General features: G+C 36.9%; 1 protein-coding gene across 6 annotated transcripts in view; it reads right to left on the bottom strand.

Moving 5' to 3' along the window:
* Positions 1-19,440, bottom strand: part of SGCG (sarcoglycan gamma) — a 110,657-nt gene that overhangs the window by 9,235 nt on the left and 81,982 nt on the right. For all 6 annotated transcript variants that reach the window (XM_042023966.1, XM_042023968.1, XM_042023967.1 and 3 more), the window contains 2 exons: positions 19,196-19,315; positions 13,737-13,809 (listed from right to left, as the gene is read on the bottom strand). In XM_042023966.1, the coding sequence (XP_041879900.1) occupies positions 13,737-13,809; positions 19,196-19,315 (193 nt within the window). The remainder of the gene's footprint in view (positions 1-13,736; positions 13,810-19,195; positions 19,316-19,440) is intronic.

The following is a 19,440-nucleotide window of genomic DNA, read 5'->3' as shown; positions in this document are numbered from 1 at the left end:
GCGAAAAATATTCTGAGGGAACCTCGACAGCATCCAGGGTCTGGATCTGAAACCATCCCGGCAACCTAAAGGCTTGGAGATTCCCCTTTTCCTATAAGCATGTTGCTAACTTGTGGAGATGCCAGATCACCAGAAATTGCTCAGTTGGCTGTTAGGGAGGATGTGAGGGCAGCGACAGCCCGCAGCAGTCCTGGTAAAGAAGCAGCCGACACTGCCTGTGCATGCTGCAGGAATACTGATCTCTTTTTTCATCCTGGTCTGGCTGGAGTAAGAAGGATGCCTTACAGATCTTTTAAGTACCACAAGGCACTAGAAAGCTGTTTCTAGCATTGCAGAAAGAGTACCACAAGTTTCCTACTGAAGTTTGGGGTTGCTTGACCCTTAGAGCAGGACAGAGTAACCAGCTTGCTCTTGGGTAATTGTTAATTCTTTCCTTCTGACCCCTTTTGGACTTTTCCAGCTCATGAGTCATCATCTCTCCTGAATTCAATGGGAAGAGAATTCCTCGGTATGACCTTAGATAGAAGTTGCCCATCTGTAGGCATTCTTCCCAGCACCCACCTAAGGAAGGTCAGGTTTACTGTAACTGGACTGAACAGGTACAGGATAGGCACTACCTCTAATATTGTAGTGCACCCAACAACTGTGGATGCCCCACCCCTGGAAGTGTCCAAGGTCAGGTTGGATAGGGTCCCGAGCAACCTGGTCTAGTGGAAGGTGTACCGGGTCATGATGGGGAGCTGGAACTGGATGACCTTTAAGGACCCTTCCAATCCAAACCATTTTGTGATTCTATAATCAAACATCTTTTTCACATTGTTAAGTAAGGAAGAAACCATCGCTTACCTTTGGCATGGAAAAAGAAATCCTGCCATGAACACCTGCCACAGAGTTTATCTGACTTCGTAAAGGTTAAAGGGGAACAGAAATTAAATTATGCAGTGACTAGAGGTCATGGAGCAGAGGATGAATAGAAAAGGCAAGAAATGAAGAGGAAAAAAAAAAACACATGAGGAAAAAAGGGGAAAAAGGAAAATCTTTAACCTGTCTAGGAACTAATGTTCTGAAAGGCAAAAAAGCAACCTAGAGGATTTTGTGGGCTTAATTGGCCTTGACTCTCTGTAGATGTCTGCTTTGAGGCCTGCTTTGTGAATGCACGTTAACCTTTAAAAGGCAATAGGAGTATATTGACTTTTTGATTAGTCTGGAAGGCAGTCTAATTCCCCAGCCATGCAGCTAGACATTGTAAGAGAGTAAACCATAAGCAGAGCATGCACTAGTCACACAGGAAAAAGAGACTGTCAGCATTTATTTATGGTGCAGTATACGCAATTTCAAACCATATCCCTTCTTTATGAGGAAGCTGGATTCCTGTTGACATGGGCTGAGCAAAACTGGGCTGGAGTTCTAGAGGTGGAGAGTGAGGAGCAGGCACAGAGAATGCCAACTGCCAATCCTCACCCATATCCACTTATCTCCCAGCAGCTTGCTATTTTGAGGTCAGGCGAGTGGGGAGGACGATCAGGATGTAGCAAGAAGAATATGATCACCCAAAGCTGAGGATCTTGGTGTTCTGCCTTGTGGCTTTTGGTTGCTTGCCAGGAGGTCCAAAGGCAAAGAAGGACAAAACAACAGGACTGAGATCTCAGTCTCAGTACATGCCTCATTTCTATATTTTGTAGAAGTATTTTCTTTGGAATGGCTCCTAAAATTACATCTCCTTGCAAAGAGGAAAAATGAGTTTCACAGCATATTCCAGCAACTGTGTCTATCTTAAGGACATGGAAGTATCAGTATTCAGCAGTAAACTGTGACAGCTCTTATTGAGTGTCAAAGAATAGAAAATACTAATGACTCATTAAATCTTCTTCCCCGATCAGTTTCAGCATCATAATGAAAATATAGCAGTTACTTAGTCAAGCCTTAGCACAAAATTCTGATTTGACGTAACTTCTAGGAATCTTTCAAATGCTGACTGATTTTTCTTTCTAAAATGACCGATTTTGCATCACATATACTGATTTCCTTCATTTAGAGGTGGAATAATCGCTTCCCACCTGGATGATATTGTCTTCCATACTTCCTTCGTTCACTTTGATATTCTAAATCTGAACTTCACTGAGTTAAACTAAATGAAACATAATGAGAAAAATTGGCTGAAAAGCTGCATCCAGTTTTCCTTCTCAAGTCCATTAGTTGGTCAATGGCTATAATATATCTCCCAATTTTTGTAGCTTAGTTCAAAAAAATAATTTTCCAAGCATTATTGCCTTTGAGAGTTGCCTGCACTAGGACACATATTCTGTTTCAGTAAGACTAATGTAAATATCCACAGCTCCTTTACACTGAACACTAAGTTAATTTATTATTTATGCCACAATAAAATGTAATACGCAAACCAGTATGTTTTTGATTAATCAAAATTTAACAGTGATTATCTTAAATTTAAAAAAAAGAACATTTATTAATTTTCTACCAAGTAATCTGGCTCTTTCATTGCAGAAAAACTTACAGGAAAATTTAGAGTAGCATGAGATGCAGCTTAATATTAAAACTGTACTTTCAACTTAACTATGACAAAATTATTAAGTCAAATAAAGTTTTTGTGCCAGTAATAAAAAAGATCACCAGTCTCTTGTGAAAATACAGAAAAGTTGTCTGATAACATTTTAAGAAAACCCAGAGGATACAACTGAATTCAGATAAACATACTAAGAAAATGTCTGTTTAGAGGCAACTGTATGTACACAGGAACTCCATCAGAGAAAAACTGTTTGGCTGGAATATAAGCAGCTGTTCACAAAGCACATCATTTTTCCAGGAATTCTGAAGCTTTTTAAAAAAAATCTTCAGTGACCCTGTGTTGTAACTCAAAGACTATAACATGATACAACAATTTGTTCTAATTTGACTTTTAAAGTAATTTTTAAAGATTTTTAAAGATTTTTTTCTTGATTCTTCTGCTTACTGCTTAAATGCATTAATGAAAATGTCATTTTGGAAGGTCCATCTTTTGTCTCCAATCACTCGGGGAAGTCTCAAAATGTGCTGTGCTTTGCTGACAGCTTGTAACATCTCTGACCTCTGAAAATAGACAGAAATGTACCTTGTAATGCACTGAAACATCCCAAATACTTTAATAACAGGAGAACTACCCTGAAATAACTACACAATGCTGTAGAAGGCTCTGCTTTTTCTGCTGGTCTTCTTTCTCCAGACAATCAGGTTCATGCACATATACAGTCAGTCCTAATGTGTGAGGCACAAGCAAGTCATTACTTACAGCAGTACAGGACTTCTGTATGGCATGTGTAATACTGCAGCAGGATCCCTTCTTTCATGTTTATTAGACTCCCCTCCCACAGGGCTGTGTTGGTAAGGCCTAGGAGCACTTCATTACTCAACCATTTCAGGGTTGAGTTCTTGTATCTGGAGGGGAAAAAACCTCACTGAACCACTTTCATACTTCCCTTTCTTCCAACTCTTGGGAAGGGGTTTTCATCATACATGGCACAGCTGGGCTTACTGAGCTTGGCTGGAATGAGGGGGAGTCACAGTGAAATGACAAAATTGTGGAATGGAGAAACCAAGAAATCAGATCACAAATACTCACTAGGCTCAAATAAGCACCCTATAGGAAATGCATTTTCTAAAGTTAAACCAATCTCATAGCGACCTTTTAGAATATTGAGCCACTGCAGTAATGGATCATAGACTCTGTGCTTTTTACATTAAGACAATAATTGTATGAAAATGAAATCATAATTAATCAGATCCTATTGTAAGTTGAATTTCCCATAGATAAATGAATCCATTTATCCTTATTTATTCCTATATTTAAATGATTTTATCCATGGATTTATTACAAATCTTATAGCTCAAAGATCTTGGATATAGAGTCAAGTCTGTTACTTGCCCTACTGCTGCATCAGGGTGTCTAACTTTTACGTATTCCAACATTAGAGATGCAGGACCCAGGAAACGAAACTGGATTGTGTTTCTCTAATGATGTCTGTGTTCAGGACTCTATGAAAGAAAAGCACTAACAATATAAGATTTTCATCCTTTGTTGTGTTTCAGGCTGTGGGCAATCTGATGATCCAAGATTAGAAGAAAAGAGAGATTGTGTTATTTTCCTGATACACATTTGAATATTCATAAGCTTTAAGGAATAAGTCAGTTACAGGAAGACATAGGAGATGAGTGTGCAGAGTAGAATAGAAAACCAGAAAAATCCTCAAAACAAGAATTGCAGGAGCCAAGGGAACAACTGTAGAAGATAACAAATATAAATGTAAATACATGGCAGGCAGATGCACAATTATCAAGACTATTATAAAAAAGAAGACTGAATTTGATGCAGAAGATACGAAGAAGGTTTTGAAGGAAGAAGAGATCCAGAAACTTAATAGCAATGAAAACATTTAGACTGTATTTGAAATTCTCCAAGTCTTTAGTGAGTATAACAACAACCATGGATTTTTACCAACTAAGAAAGGATACTTCTTTTAGGTAAATATGATGGTGTCATGACTTTCCTGAAAAGAAAAAGTCATAGCACTGCCAGGGCCTCCAAGCTAATTATTAGCTTGGAAGGACTCATTGCCTCATGTGTGGTATCAAACAAGAGCCAGTAATTAGCAGCATTTAATAATCCTAGTTGCATGGTTATACAAACTATGATTAGGAATTTAGATGAATTTATGAAATACTGGGTTACAAGTGGAAAAGCTTTATTCTGCAATTTGAACATTTCCCAGCACTTGCTTCCCAGTGCTTTGTTTCTTATGATGAATTTTCATTTCTTCAGACCTTAACCAAACATGGAGTAGTTGGCAAGTGCACAGTTCCTCTAAAGAAATGCAGTTGATCCCCTGTGCATCCTGCAAATTAATATAAAGAAATAGCTACTGCTAGAGCATAATTAATCTATTTTAGATATCTCTCTAAAATGCCCTCACAGTATCTGTTGCCTTCCACCAAAAGGTGATGAGATGTGGTACAGGTATCTGCACCTAGATGTCCAAATGAATTGAATCAATTCCACCTGAACATCTGCCCAAACAGTTGTAAACCCCTGGGAGCATGCTCCAGGGATATTAGTCTCTGTGCAGGTGGCTTGTGGGAGGATCCCTTTCCACTTCAGTGAAAATGAACGAATGAACAAATGAATGAATGAATGGTTTTGCTCGCATAGAGAGAAGTATTCTAAACCTGGATGGGCATCTGAGATGCATCTGCTTTTTCTGGGCACACACAGGTCCTCTAGATTTGGACTCAGTTGTATGAATGCAGCCTAAATATGCAAGATCTGAATGGTAACCAGGAGTGTGTGCTGAACCATCAGCTATGAAAAATGAAGAATCACAAAAAATGTTAGGCACATGCAGCTGAAAAGGTTTTTGTATGTTTTCAGTTTTCAGCCCTACTCCATATGCATAGGAAGCACAGTTGATTTTTAAATAAATAAATCTATTGGGTTTTTTAAAGCTCATTTTGTCTTATGCTAAAAATGATCAAGGATAATGATCAAGGGCAGAACCCCAAGGCACTCCATTCCTTTTGGGTGCCATTCTTAAATGTTGGGAGTATCTGCCGCTCTTGAAGATGTCAGCTGGTGTTTCCTTCAGCACATTTTTCTTTCCTTTAATTTAAATAAAAAAATTCTTATCAGTTTATTTCTTGAAATAGCCTGTGTTCCACGTTAGTTCTGTATTTATGCTGTAAATCTGAAATGCGTGGCAGCAGATGATTCTAGTAAAGCTCAGTTCTGAGATTCTGGATTCAAGGGAATTGTTCAGCATAAGCACAGCAGGCACTAACACTGCTTATGGCTTAGGGGGGATCTCTGTGCACAAGCACAATTACAAAGCCAGATTTGAATAACAGATGTTTCCAGCTCCCAAGGTTTTGGTTAAAAGATTTTTTTTTAATGCAAGCAACATAAAAGAAGCGTTCAAAGTTCTAGGACAAATGCAGTTATATGTTCTCTTAAAAAGAGAATAAAACAGTTCCCAGTTTTAATGGTACTTTGAAAAGGCTCTAAAAGCAATTTAAAACAACATTTATAACGTATTAAAAAACATAGCAGATATGTGTTGCTGCCTGCTCGGAGCTTCCCCTCCCCTTCCCCAAGCTGAACCCCTTTGTTCCAAAGCGCAGGCAAAACCAAATGTAACTCAAACTCTTTAGCAGTGTCTGACTGGCCGCTCACCCCGGGTCTGCCCCCAGTCCTCCCCTTTCCCCTTCTCCGAATAAAAGAGAGGACCAAGGCGGGGCCCGCGCTCTTTTGGCTTTGCAACTCTTTCTGCGAACATCTGTGTGCTTCTGTTTCTTTGAAAGCTTCTAATTGTGGGAAATTAAGCAAGCTAAGAGCTGTATTTCTCCCTCTTTGCTTCTGCTGGTGGTATTGGATTTGCAGCTACCATTTTGCCGCTTTTAGAGCTACTGAAATGCTGGATTGCCCGTGCTGGCCCTCTAGGCTGCTCGAGGCTTTCTAAGGCATTAAATTACTAGCCTAGCTGGTAAAAGCTGTAAGTATACCCCCACAGATATGATTATCACAGAGTACTTATTTGTTTACTAATTCTCCGTCCATTTTAAACATTGAGGTGTTTTTTCCTGTTTGCCCACTGTCACTCAATGCAGAGTTGTTGAAGGAATGAAGACTAAAGATAAGACTGAGATATGATTAAAATAGAAGCTTCTCTCAAGAGTGACAGTTGTGATGAAGAGTGGTAAGAGCTAATTCAAAAGAGGTCTCTGTGATGACCTCAATTTTATGATGTGCTGATTCTCCAGGTAATTAAAAATGACCAAGGCCCCAGTGAATGTGATTAAATCTGGCACATCACAGATGTTTCCAGCATGACTATCTTTTTCAAATTACTTTAATAATATTATAAAATAACATCTTATATGATAAAATTTTAATCTCATATAATAACAGCATTTGCATCACTGTTGTAAAAAATGAGCTAAGCATTTTCTTTATGAGAAATATCATAAAATTCTCTTCCAGGCTGAAATTTGCCATGCTTTTCTTCTATATGTATCTAAGTAAATTTTTATTTAATATGCTGAAGCATAGAAAGATTTCAAGTAAGTGGAGTTCTTCAGTGCACGCTGTTCACAGTGTTCATAGTGTTCACATGTTCTCCACGAAAATAAACACTTAAGTGAAGAGGCTTTGCCAAAAAGCAGGCCATACCCTTTCCTTCTTGTGATTTGTTAGTACAGTGGCTCAATGTGCCACACTGTCATCAGAGTCCTCACAGCTGAAGTACCATAACTGTGCACACAGTCTGAGGGAGAGGGGAAGGAGTGAGTAGTGATGATGTACATGTGCAATGCATCTTGGAAAAGTTACTCTTATCAGGAAATGCTTCCTTTTCTTTTTCCAGTGTTTGCCACACCCACATCCTTATGGTGGGTGTCTCCTGTTTCATGCCTCCTCCCCAATTCTCTTGATACATGTGCAGATAAGTATGCAGGCTAAAGATAATGTAAGGGATGATCAGCTCAACTCAGTATTACAACTTGTATCAGTGACAGCACAATCAGGCTTACAAACAGGGCTCCACGTGCCCATCTGCAAGGTGCCTAAAACTGTGACAATCACTAACGAAGTTTTCACAGTGGCTTGTGCTCTGGTGGAATATGCTGTAGTCACTGATGACAATTTCACTTTAGCAAGCTCACTGAGCAGTCTGACATTGTCAGGCACCCAGTTCAACAGGTGCATTAATCAATACAACTTTGCTCTTTGTGCTACTGACATAAGCAGCCATGGAAAACACTTAAATGACTGTCCCATACAAGAAGCAGAAACAACTTTTGTTGGTTTTAATGCGTTAAGTGACATCTCTGAAAAATTGAGGCTTTAGGAAGAACATCAGCCACATGACTGCAGCAAATGAAAGCCATTTATGAGAGTGCTTGCAAAATTCTTTTCACTTTAGGATTAATATTTATGGGTAAAATCACTGCTTAAAAGACAACCAGATGTGTTGTCATACACAAGACTTTGCTAATAGAGTTTTTTAAAATATTCAAGTCAGAAATACTTCTGAAAAGATGATAAACACAATGCCCTGTACTATCCAGTCCTTCTAAACGACACCTTTTTACACATTTGAGTCCATCAGATAAATGGAAAGAAATTCTTTAAAGCTTCCAAAAGCAGTATTTGATGGTGTTCCTTGTTAACCTGATTGCAGTAAAGTGTATGAATGCAAATTTATATCTAGCAAATTAAGGCCAGGGCTCATAAAATTACACAGCAGTAGAAATATCGCACTAGTCAGGGAGCAGAGGTGCTTGCAAACACTGAATCATAACCATAGTCTTACTTTCCACTATGTAATTCATTCTCTTCTGACTGACTGGGCTTTTGATTTACATAATGAATTCAAATCAAAATGACTGTACTTCAATTAGTTAGATGGCATTTTTACACAACTAGCATGTAAGCATTAGCATTACAAATATGATTAAACAATTATTTGGCAAATGTTTTTACCCTGGTTGGCTTCTATACATTTGTCTAGATTTCCTTCATAATTCTTACTCATACAGCCATAAAACCCCACTTCAGTTTCCAGCTTTCTCTCTGTCTTATTACATAGTTTAACCACAGCAAATGCTTCAATTGCAAAAGGAAAAAAATACTATCAACGGGGAATGGAAAGGATAAAAATAAGACTGGAAAGAATCAGAGAGAAGTAGAAGCCATAACTCCATAAGTAGAGTTATTGGATGCCACAGAACAGACATAAAATTAAAGGGTGTATGTTAATTATGAATATATAGACAGGGAAAGGCCTACCATCAGTACAGTAATTTACCCTAACCAGATACCTAGAAAAACATATAATTGGCCTTCAAATTATCAATATTCTGTAATATGTTAGTCACATACCAGTAAATACTTTAATAAATATTTTTATTAAGCTTTTATTATGCTTTTAAGTGTTGGACAGGTATTTCACTTAAATATAAAGCAATGCTTCTTTAATTACACATTTGGAGTTTTAATTAATACCAATATTATACATTTGTTTAGAATACATCTGTTTCCCTGGGGAATACTGAAATACTTTCAGCATATACCCACAAACCATTAAATATGCCCATATCCTGGTAACATATATCTCTCTATATAATCATACTCTAGCAAAAGTTGACTCTCTGGAGCAGTGATATCATTCCTGCTATAGTGCTTTCCAAAATCAAGAGTTGTGGAATGATGTGGATCATTTTGAACTTGGATGCAAACCCTCAGCTGAAGGACTGTCAGAATACCACAAGCTGTCTGTACTAAAAGTGATTTCCCACAGGACCTGTGCTCAGAAGGCACAGTTGCTGGCTGTCAGACAGCCATACATGACAAATATGAGAACAAAGATAGTACTAATTCATAAGTATTCTATTCATTATTCATAGCACACAGTTAGTTGATAAATGGAAAAATGCCATACTTGTAAAGCACATTTCTGTAAGTTTCGGAAATGCAAATGCTCAGCTCAGAAACATCGTTTTGAGATTTAAAGAATTTTGCTGATCCACTGTTTTCCCTCAGAAAACCACAAGCCGTGTAGATCACAAGAAGCGAACGGTATCAAAATGACAAAACTATGTATGAACTCCACATTATTCAAGGATACAAAATTTAGGAGGAATAGAGGAATAGGCTAAATGATATTCTAAGCTTAAGTAAGTTGTCAGAAAAATATGTTAGCAACAGACTGGAAAAAGGTCTAAACTTAGACACCAGTTTTCACAGAGAATGTTATTTGATAACAGGGCGTATAAAAAGGTACGTGTGCCGGCATGAAACTCTGGATAACATCAGAAGAGGCTACTTCCATTACCTAACAGGAACCTGGGGAAAAGATGGCTTTTAGGAAATTGTTATAAATGTCTCTGTCTACATCATATAGTTCCAGTAGTTGCTGTTACCGATTTTTGACCTACATTTTGGATCACAAGGTATGTGTCTGAACATGAGCTTTCCTAATTCTGTTTAAATTCAGGTTTTTCTAGGAATAAAGATACCTGTTTTCCATTAAAACTTTGCTGTGATCTAGTTATAGGTGTCAGCTAAACAAATTCTTGGGAAGCCCCAGGAGACCTGACTGATGCAAGTTCTCAAGGTGCCAAATACACATGGAAGTACAAGGCCTCATGAAGAGCTATGGAAAGGCTACAAAATAGCTTGGCAGGAATGAAGACCTGGATTGTGGCAATCACTGACATATTTCTGTTCTCACTAATGACAATTGGCTGTTTCAACCAAGTGCCTCCTCCAGTGATATTTGTCTGAGAAGGGTATTTCCTGGATATATCCAAATCTCCCTGTTGAGTGTAAACAAGTGTTTGAGATGTTTGTTGGACACTTGTTACATGCAAGGCCCTGTTTTTAGGTGTCCACTGGGTCCTAAAGTCTTAAAAAATTTTGTAAATGAAAACTAAGTATCTTATGTAGATATAAGAACTCCATTAAAGGAATTAAAAAATAGGCAATATTATTTTAAGCTTAGGAAAGCTACAATAACGAAATACAGATTTTGTTGTTTTAATTCTTCCTAGCTAAGTGCAAGCATGTCTCCTTTTCTTTATGAGTGAGTCATAAATTTGATCTTTTAGACTGAAAAGGACTATAATTTTCCTTCAAATTACAAATGAAAAGACAGTTACTGACCACAGTATAATTCCATTGCTCTGTCTCCGTAACTTAGCTATAAAAAGACATGTTCCAAGACATATATCTCTTTGTTTCCAGAAAAGCAGTCTCTCTGAAAGTTCGGCATTTGGACAAGAAAGCCAGCAGAATGTGCAATTCAGAGGCCATTTGTGTCAGCTTTGTTTGAAATCCTGCCCTAAATCTGAATGACAGAGAAGGAATGTGGCCCCCTTCACATGAAACAAGCTGAAAAGTTACAAGCATTAACAGCTTTCCAGTCAGCTCCTTGAAACCTGCAACTCCATTCGCAGTGGATGGGGTTTCTCGAAATACTATTCCCCACATTTAATGCTGCAGACCACGGCACTTTATAACACAGTTACCCAGCATATCACATCCACATGGCACAGCACAAACCACTGAAGGAAAAACAGAGGAAAAATAGGAGAAGATTAATAGTAAAGTGTGGAGATAAGGCTCAAGGTAAGCAAATATGTTACATTACCTATAACTCTATACTCACTACCCTCATCTGGAAAGGCTTCTAAAATTGCATTTTAAATTTTCATACTGAAGTGCTTTCCAGTGGGCAGGTTCCTGTATTTAACAGTGTGGAATGAAACAGAGTATTTATGAAGCATTACAAAATACCAGTTTTTTGGTAAACTTGTCTGAGCTTTTCCACAACAGAGTGCATGAATTTTGTTTACGCTGAAATTTAAGATTACCCTTGAAAGTAACCTTTTTCCAGCTTGACAAAATGGTCTTGTCTGCCTACAACTACACTTGCCATCTGCACTGCAGACCACTGCATTTCCGTCTTAACCTTCCCCAGAAGCTCTTAATGAAAAAATTAAATCGTTGCTATCTCTGCTTTCAAACTTGACACTGATTATAACAGAAAAAAAATAAAATTAAAGGACTGAGGCATTCTGAACTGCTCTGGTAAAGGCCTGCCAGGACAGGAGAGAGGAGAGGGACGTTTTACAAGGGCCTGTAGTGATAGAACAGGGAAGAAAGATTCAGATTGGATATTGGGAAGAAATTCTTTACTGTGAGGATAGTGAGGCACTGGAACAGGATGCCCAGAGAAGCTGTGGATGGTGGAGGTGTCCAAGGCCAGGCTGGGTGGGGCTCTGAGCAACCTGCTCTAAGGGGAGGTGCCCATGGCAGGGAGGGTTGTAACCCGATGATCCTTAAGGTCCCTTCCAGCCCAAGCTATTCTACGATGGCACAAGTGAGTGGTGTGTACATTGCATAGCCTCGTGCGCTGACAATCAGTTTTCTTAGGATTAAGCTAACTCATTTTCTAGCACAGGTGTTTAGCAGCTAGATTCATGTCAAATACTAACAACAGACACAAGTGTGTCGGTGGCCAGGTAGCTACTTCCCCGACTTTACAATAATTTGTAAATTATGTTTAGCAAACATTCTGTTAATTCTGGAAAAGTTTGTGTTTCCTACTATTTTAAGTTAATTGAAGACAGAACTGAGTGGGATTTTATGTATTACATTTGAGCTCTGCTAACACATAGCAACATTCTAGCTCAAAACGTGTGTTTATAGTTGACATGGTAAAAATCACTAAAGAGGTAAGCTGTGAGGTAAACTCATCCATGGAGGAGAACTCTATGAACACTTTGAATTAAGCTCAGTGTTTTCCTTCCAATGTTACCCTATTTCAAAAACAGGTAGAAAAATTGTACTAACAATAGTTGTATGTAGTCAGAAACATCATAACTAGTTAAACAGAAGTGCGAATAAGAACTTAAAATGTAACAGAGCATAACAGATGTAGAATAAAACTATCAGCTTTAAGCCTATTAAAATATTAATTGATTATGCATTTGAAGCAAAGTAACAACCATAGAAAATACATATGTATCCAATCAAAATTTGCAGAGAAATTTGCAATTAAGAAATTAGATTTCCTACTTCACTAAAGTCTAGATAATCACAGAAAATGACAAATTTCCAACATAATAAATCCACTTTCTACAAAACCAGACAATGTACACTTATAATGCAGAATATTGCTCAAAGTCTGTCACACTCAAATTCTACCATAACAGAAGAAACACATTTTTGAAAGTGGAATCTACATGTAAAAAATAATGCCTTGAGCTCACACTGTCTTCAAATGCAAGCACAAGGTATTTTACTGCAAGTAAATCTTAAATATAAACAAGAAAATCAAAATAATTATCCTAACAGTCTCCCTCTCATTTGTCATCCTCAATTTGAAAATTCAGTCAGAAAGGTAGAGAGTGTTTTTGAAAGCTTTCATCATCTTCCACTACTCTCTAGTAGCTATCCCTATTGGAGAGAAAAACTAAGAAAAGAAATTATGACAGAAAGTAGCAAACTGCCAAGGTATGAAAGGACAGAAATACAATGGTTAGAGAGACCCTCTTTCATTTCAAGTCTTTCTTTGAACTGGCTTATAAAATCAAAGATAACATGTTCATGAAGAGAATATAATTTGAGTTTATTACCTCACCATAACCAGCACATTATAAACTAATTTGGGATACTCGAAATTAAACAGAATAATGCACAAAAAAATGCAATCCCAGAATTAAGGAGCTCTGAATACAAAGTACATAATAATGATTTTCTCAGCCCAAACTGCTTTTTAGTCATATTACAGAGCTTCATACATTTCCATGTTTTCCTTCTTAGTCTGCTTCCTCAGATTGATACTAGTTTTCAAAAATCTTGACTAATTACACATTGATGACCTACTGCAGACAAACAACTTGTATTGTAACACAGTAGAAAAAGTCATATTTCAAAGTGTTTAAAAACCCAAAAATAGAAGTTTACAGAATATCTTTCCACAGTGGTTTTAAATATATTCACCATCAGCAATAAATAATTGATAACGTATTTCAGAATTGCAGAACAATATATATGATTTTCCTTCAAAATAGTAACTTGTCACATAAACCAGAAAAAAAAGGTATCAGTAATTCTGTGATGAAAATCATGTGTTTGAAAAATGTGAGTATTTATTAACATTTACTTATTAGATTTATGCAGAAATTCTTACCTAAGCTGTTTAAAAGCTTCTGCTTTCACAAGTGGTGTTTCTACAGAATGTTCAAAAAGTGCTCCTTCAGGCCCTGCAAAAAAACAACAACAACAAAAAAAACCCAGAAGAAAAATACTGTAATAGTTCAAATATAACAAGAAAATAGCAAGAGGGTTTTTTGTTTAATATGGCCACTTTGATATTAGAAATCAAGATAAGAAAACATATGTTAAGAATTATAAGACACTTGAAATATAGCTACATTATCACCATTATGGTATTGATTGGAACAATACAATACAGAAGTAACGACAGCTGTAAACTCTTAAAACTAAATTTAAAAAGTCTGAAGACAGAGAAATTTTGAACTATTTGGGACAAAAAAATAAGTAAATAAGATTTATACAATGTAACTTTCATTACAGTTAATAGAGCTAATTAAAATTCCACAAAACCTTTGCAAATACTAGTCCTAAATAATTATATTTATTTTAGACAGTTCCATGCATATCACAACTTCTGTCATATAGCTTTATCAAAGATTTTCCCCTATTTATAGGCAGACTTGCTGAATATGGGATCAGACAGTTTACCTCTTGAAATACGAGTAGTTTCATTCCAAAGAGGAAGAAACAGTGGGCACCCAGCCTCACCAGGAGCCTCCCTGTTGGAAGATCTTCCAAGGACCTCCGTTTCTGCTCTCCTGAATATCAGCATTATTGCAGTATCACCAGTCCAGTGACCACCTCCCACCCAAGCTCCACTAGGATCAGGAAATTGGCTGATGTAGGACAAAGCCCCTCAGCAACAGAGAGGGCTCAAAAAAGCAGCTGAACACCACCATCTACAGCAAGGGTGGAGCCTCTCAACTTCTGTTCCTTGGCTTTATGAATGTACTCATCAAAAAATGGAGAGGTCTTAGGTTGAGAGGTCTTCTCTGGCTTTGAGAATTCACATATGTGAGCACTTTCCTGGTGCATATGTAGCAAGGCAATATATTTTAATAGTTAGGATATTAGTCAAGGTGGCTTGTCTGGCTGCTCTTTATGCTGTTACCCTCTGGAAAGAATTCTAGGTTGTAAAAAGCCCTAAGTTAGGGATTTCGGCTCTGTCTAGACAGAGAATGGCAATGGATGGTTAGAAAGCATGGTATAGATAGTATAGATGTGGTACTAGAATATTAAATGTGGTACAAAAGGAAAAAGAGAATAAAAGATTGGTTGGAGCAGCCTCAGAGAACACGGTAAAAAAAAAAAGTGAAATAAAGAAAAAACATTAAAAATGAATACATTGCTGAGAAAACTGAAAGAAAGACTGCCATTTCATGAGGGCTGCAGGAAAATTCTCAGGATGTCCTGAGAAAGTATGAAATGTGCTGATTTTTCAGAAGAGTTTTAGCTGAAATCATGATTCCTTAGAATGAAATCTCCTTGTCTTAGATGGAAGAGAAGTACACAAGATGTAAGAATTACCATATTAAACCACTTCAGCACTTTAAGGAATCATTGATTTACTAAGCTTGTATTTAAATTTTATTTAGCTGTTGATACCCTCCCCATCAATTAAAATTAATTAATCTTTCTGTAAATTATAAACTGGCATGAATATAATACTGGAAAATTTAAAATTTATTAATTCAGACAGAGCTTTAACCCTGCTGCATTAACATTTAATTTTAAGTTCATTTTCATTAACATTAAGATTATTCTGCACCTTAAGGAATTAAAAATGTTTATCAGAAAATGCTGATTTGGTACAACTAAGATATTTTGCAGGGATATCCTGATATGTCAAAAGTGCAGATGTGGCACTTTGGGACATGTTTTAGTGGTGGAGTTGGCAGTGCTGCGTTAATGGCTCAGCTTGGTGATCTTAGAGGTCTTTTCCAACCTAAATGATTCTATGATTCCATGATTCCATAAATACAAGTAAGTGATAACAGAGAATGTATCAGTTTCATGGAAATAGGGGCTAATGGATTGCAGAGAACAGGAAACATCAGTGTTAATGTTCTGGGCAGCAGTGGGCAGGTGGTGTAAAATGGAATGAAAAGGCTTATTTCCATATCCTAGAGCTGTCACCTCTAAGCAAGAGTAAAACCTTGCCTTTATGTGAGGAAAACTTCTTCATCAAACAGTGTTAATAACAGTATGCCACTCATAGAAAAAAACTCTCAGGGCAACTTTTTTTTGGAAAATGGCCCTAAATTGATTTCTTGTCTTCATTTCCTACTTTATCTTTTTAACTGTGATATGACTATTACTATATTTACTATTTTTTTGGCTACTGTTTATTAAGATATTGTAATCTAATCCTAAAATACACAAGAACAAGATACTCATTTTCTTAATGAGAGGATTGAAGTCAGCAAGATTCATTAACACCTCACGCACCCTATCAGGCAAGGACCATTTGCCTCCTCAGAGTCTAACAGAATGTTTACTCATACCCTCAAACTGCCTCCTACTTAACCTGCCTTCTGAGCAGAAGTGTTTAAATTAAACACACACTGTCACACTGTGCTTCAGCATTAGCTACGCAAACTGAAAACCTTTGCACGGAACAGAGCACTAGAAAATCACAGACAATACTCAGCAAATACTTCAGGGGATTTTTATAAAAGACAAACAAGCAGAAGGACAAGTAGTAAACTGGATAAAGGGTGATACAAATACGCTTCTCCATAAAAATACTGATCCTCTCTGCCCTGCCAGCTTTTCTTTAAGGTAAAAGAAGGTGTAGATGTGGCACTTGGGGATGTGGTTTAGTGGTGAACATAGGTTAGGTTAATGGTTGGACTTGATCTTAAGAGATCTTCTCTAACCTTTACAATTCCATGTTTCTGTGAGCCTGCCATGACGTTATAAAGCAATTGGCTCTTTGACAGCCAATACAGTTACAAGGTGGTTTCTCTGTCCCCAGTGCCAGCTGAATGTACAAAACCCTCCCAGAACAAAACACAGATGTTCAGTACATCCACAGCAACATAATAAATGTCTGCAAAACGCAGGTCCTTACTGAAATAATATTAGAGGATGTAGTTGGAGCCCATGATCCTTCAGGAGCAGTAATTGTCACAAAGGGTTAAGCCAAGCTTTAGTTTCATACACTTAAATGATTCTGTGATGTAGATGGCTCAGATGAGCCAGAGGCAGTGTTTTGTTGCCTAATCATCTGTACTTACTGTCATCTGGAATACCCTTGTGCATCCTGCCTGGCCTCCAGCTGTCACGATCACAGGAAGCATCTCTTGGAGATAAAGTGATATCATGAGGTGTCTCATACACCCCAAGGTGTTTCACACACAGCTGGATGTTAATGTCTGAGCACGCCAGCTCAGCTGCTATCCACTCTATCCAAGGGAGATGACAAGCCCTGGAGCTCTCCCCAAAGCAGAGAACAGCATTTGTGGGCACAAGAGCTCTGCCCAGGGCAGGTGCCGGTGTCTCCCCGTGCTTCAGGGCAGTGTTGGCACCCAGACCTGTCAGTGACTCAGCGGGGTATCGGAGGCACGTTCCTGGTGGAGGCTTTCCCCAGGCATTTGCTCTTCCTTCATTTGCACTGTTCTATTCTACACGTGGGCCAGAGAAGGTCTGACTGAAATAGCATCAGTTGAAACATATTAATTGTAGGAAAATGGCAATTCTTAAGGTGTTGGATTGGATTACATTACCCTTAGACTTTTTCCTTTGTCCTGAAATATCCTAAATCATAGACATTTGCTCTCTGCTGTATTACATTTTATTTGAAAACCGTCAGGTTTTCTTAAAAATCATTACTGAGCTTTTCATAATCCACATAAATAAGGAGAAGTAAAATCAAATAGTTCGCTACACTGTACATAAAAAACTGCAAAATGTTCTTTGTGTATTTTAAGCCCAGGATCATGTTTTTTATGGTATGAACTTTAAAAAATTTATTTCACGTTGATCTTGTTCTCTATCTAAAATGTTTAAAAATAATCTCAGTATGCAAATTATTACTCATTTATCCTTCATGCTAATAGTATCATTTAAATCACAATAATTTATCCTTCATGCTAATAGTATCATTTAAATCACAATTTTAATAAATTAATTTGAAGCAAAGTAGGCATGAATCTCTCTCACATTAATTTTACACTGAAATAACCTCACTGACTTTAATGTATTTGCTTTTGAATTTTACTACAGTGTTAGAAAAGAAAGAGGCAATGTGTCTTACTACAGTATCTGCTGAAGTAAATAATTATCAATGCACTGTAAAGATTAATATTGGATGAGTGAGTCATTAATATTAGCATAACAATTTCAACTCGTGTATGAATGACTTTTACTTACTTTGAGCAGAGATAGACCTTTTCCAAATCAGTTAACAATTATGCAGTTTTTCATATCTTTGTTAAACATGCTTTTCTATTAAAGTTTAGCATCCCTTGGGCAAACAATAATTATTTGATATGGTTTCCTGGTTAAACAAAGTTGTAATTTCAATTAGGTTAAAAAGTAAAAAAACCCTTAAGATAAGACCCTCAGGCGTAAACAAAATGTATCAACACAATTATTATAACTTAACTCTGGATTTGAAACACTAATTGTATAGTTACTACCACATTTATAGCTTTGACAGTGAAATAATATGAATCTATTCATTAAAATGAAGACCTCAAGATTTCAGAGGACCGCTAATTAGCAAAGGTCAAACATGACAGTTGCAATCAGGTAAAAGGTATTTAAAAATTAATTGAAAACAAGTTACAGAATAATTTCAGTATTTCCTTTGATGGATTCTTCTGCTCAAAGAGAAATCATGCCCTGATGTATCTATTTTAATGCAACCTTACACCTAGAAAATGAAGGCTGACTTTATCGGGTCATATGGAAGGAAGTAGCTTTTCATGTGATAATTCTGACATATTATTTTGTAAATGAGTACTTCAGTGATTTGCAGAAATAGCCTAAGACGAACTTGTATCTTGACAGATGACATTTAAAATATACTACAAATATCATCCTGTGACGTATGTGCTACTCACAGAACAGAAATACAGTAGCTTTCACTTTGAAAGATAAAACCATATAAAAATATCAGAGAGCCTGAAGTTTTCACAAATCAGACTCATTACTACTCAGAATGGAATATCTAGAATTTTTTCAGCCTCAGACAGTGTGCACTGGAAACACTGAATAATTCAGAAAAGGATGCACCAGTACAGTTCCAGTTACTAATAGCTTTAAAATAAAACACACATATATAGAAATATTTAGATTTTATATATATATATATATATTTTTATATATATATATATATAAAAGTATCATTTTGTGTTAGTTCTTACTGATTATTTATTCAAAAAGGTCAGATTGCCTTCATATTTCTGTTTCCTAATGAGGTAAAACCAGAACTTGCATTCACACATAATAACATATTTAAAAATGCCATTTTTATTGTGCTTTTCATATGGGTATTATTTGAACATTTCTTAAACCATTACAAACCTGTGACTCGAAGCTTATCTGTGCCAACTACAACTTCATTTTCATCCACTGTAAAAAGTGGCTTTCCATCCTTTGAGTTGATCTGAAATTGCTGACTGTGGAATTCTACCATTTTAGGACCTGCAAAGCACAGTAGAATAATGGAATAATTACATCATCTTTCTTCAATTTTCTATATAAATTATTAATAATTTTAATTGGTGTCTTAATTTTGTTGTTCAAAACTGTGCCTGGAGTCTTCCTTT

The sequence above is a fragment of the Corvus kubaryi genome, unplaced genomic scaffold (genome assembly GCF_017639235.1).
Source record: "Corvus kubaryi isolate FWS band 111438036 unplaced genomic scaffold, C.kubaryi_AGA036_p1.0 37256, whole genome shotgun sequence".
NCBI classification, from domain to species: Eukaryota; Metazoa; Chordata; class Aves; order Passeriformes; family Corvidae; genus Corvus; species Corvus kubaryi.
This window is presented reverse-complemented; position numbering and strand designations above follow the sequence as displayed.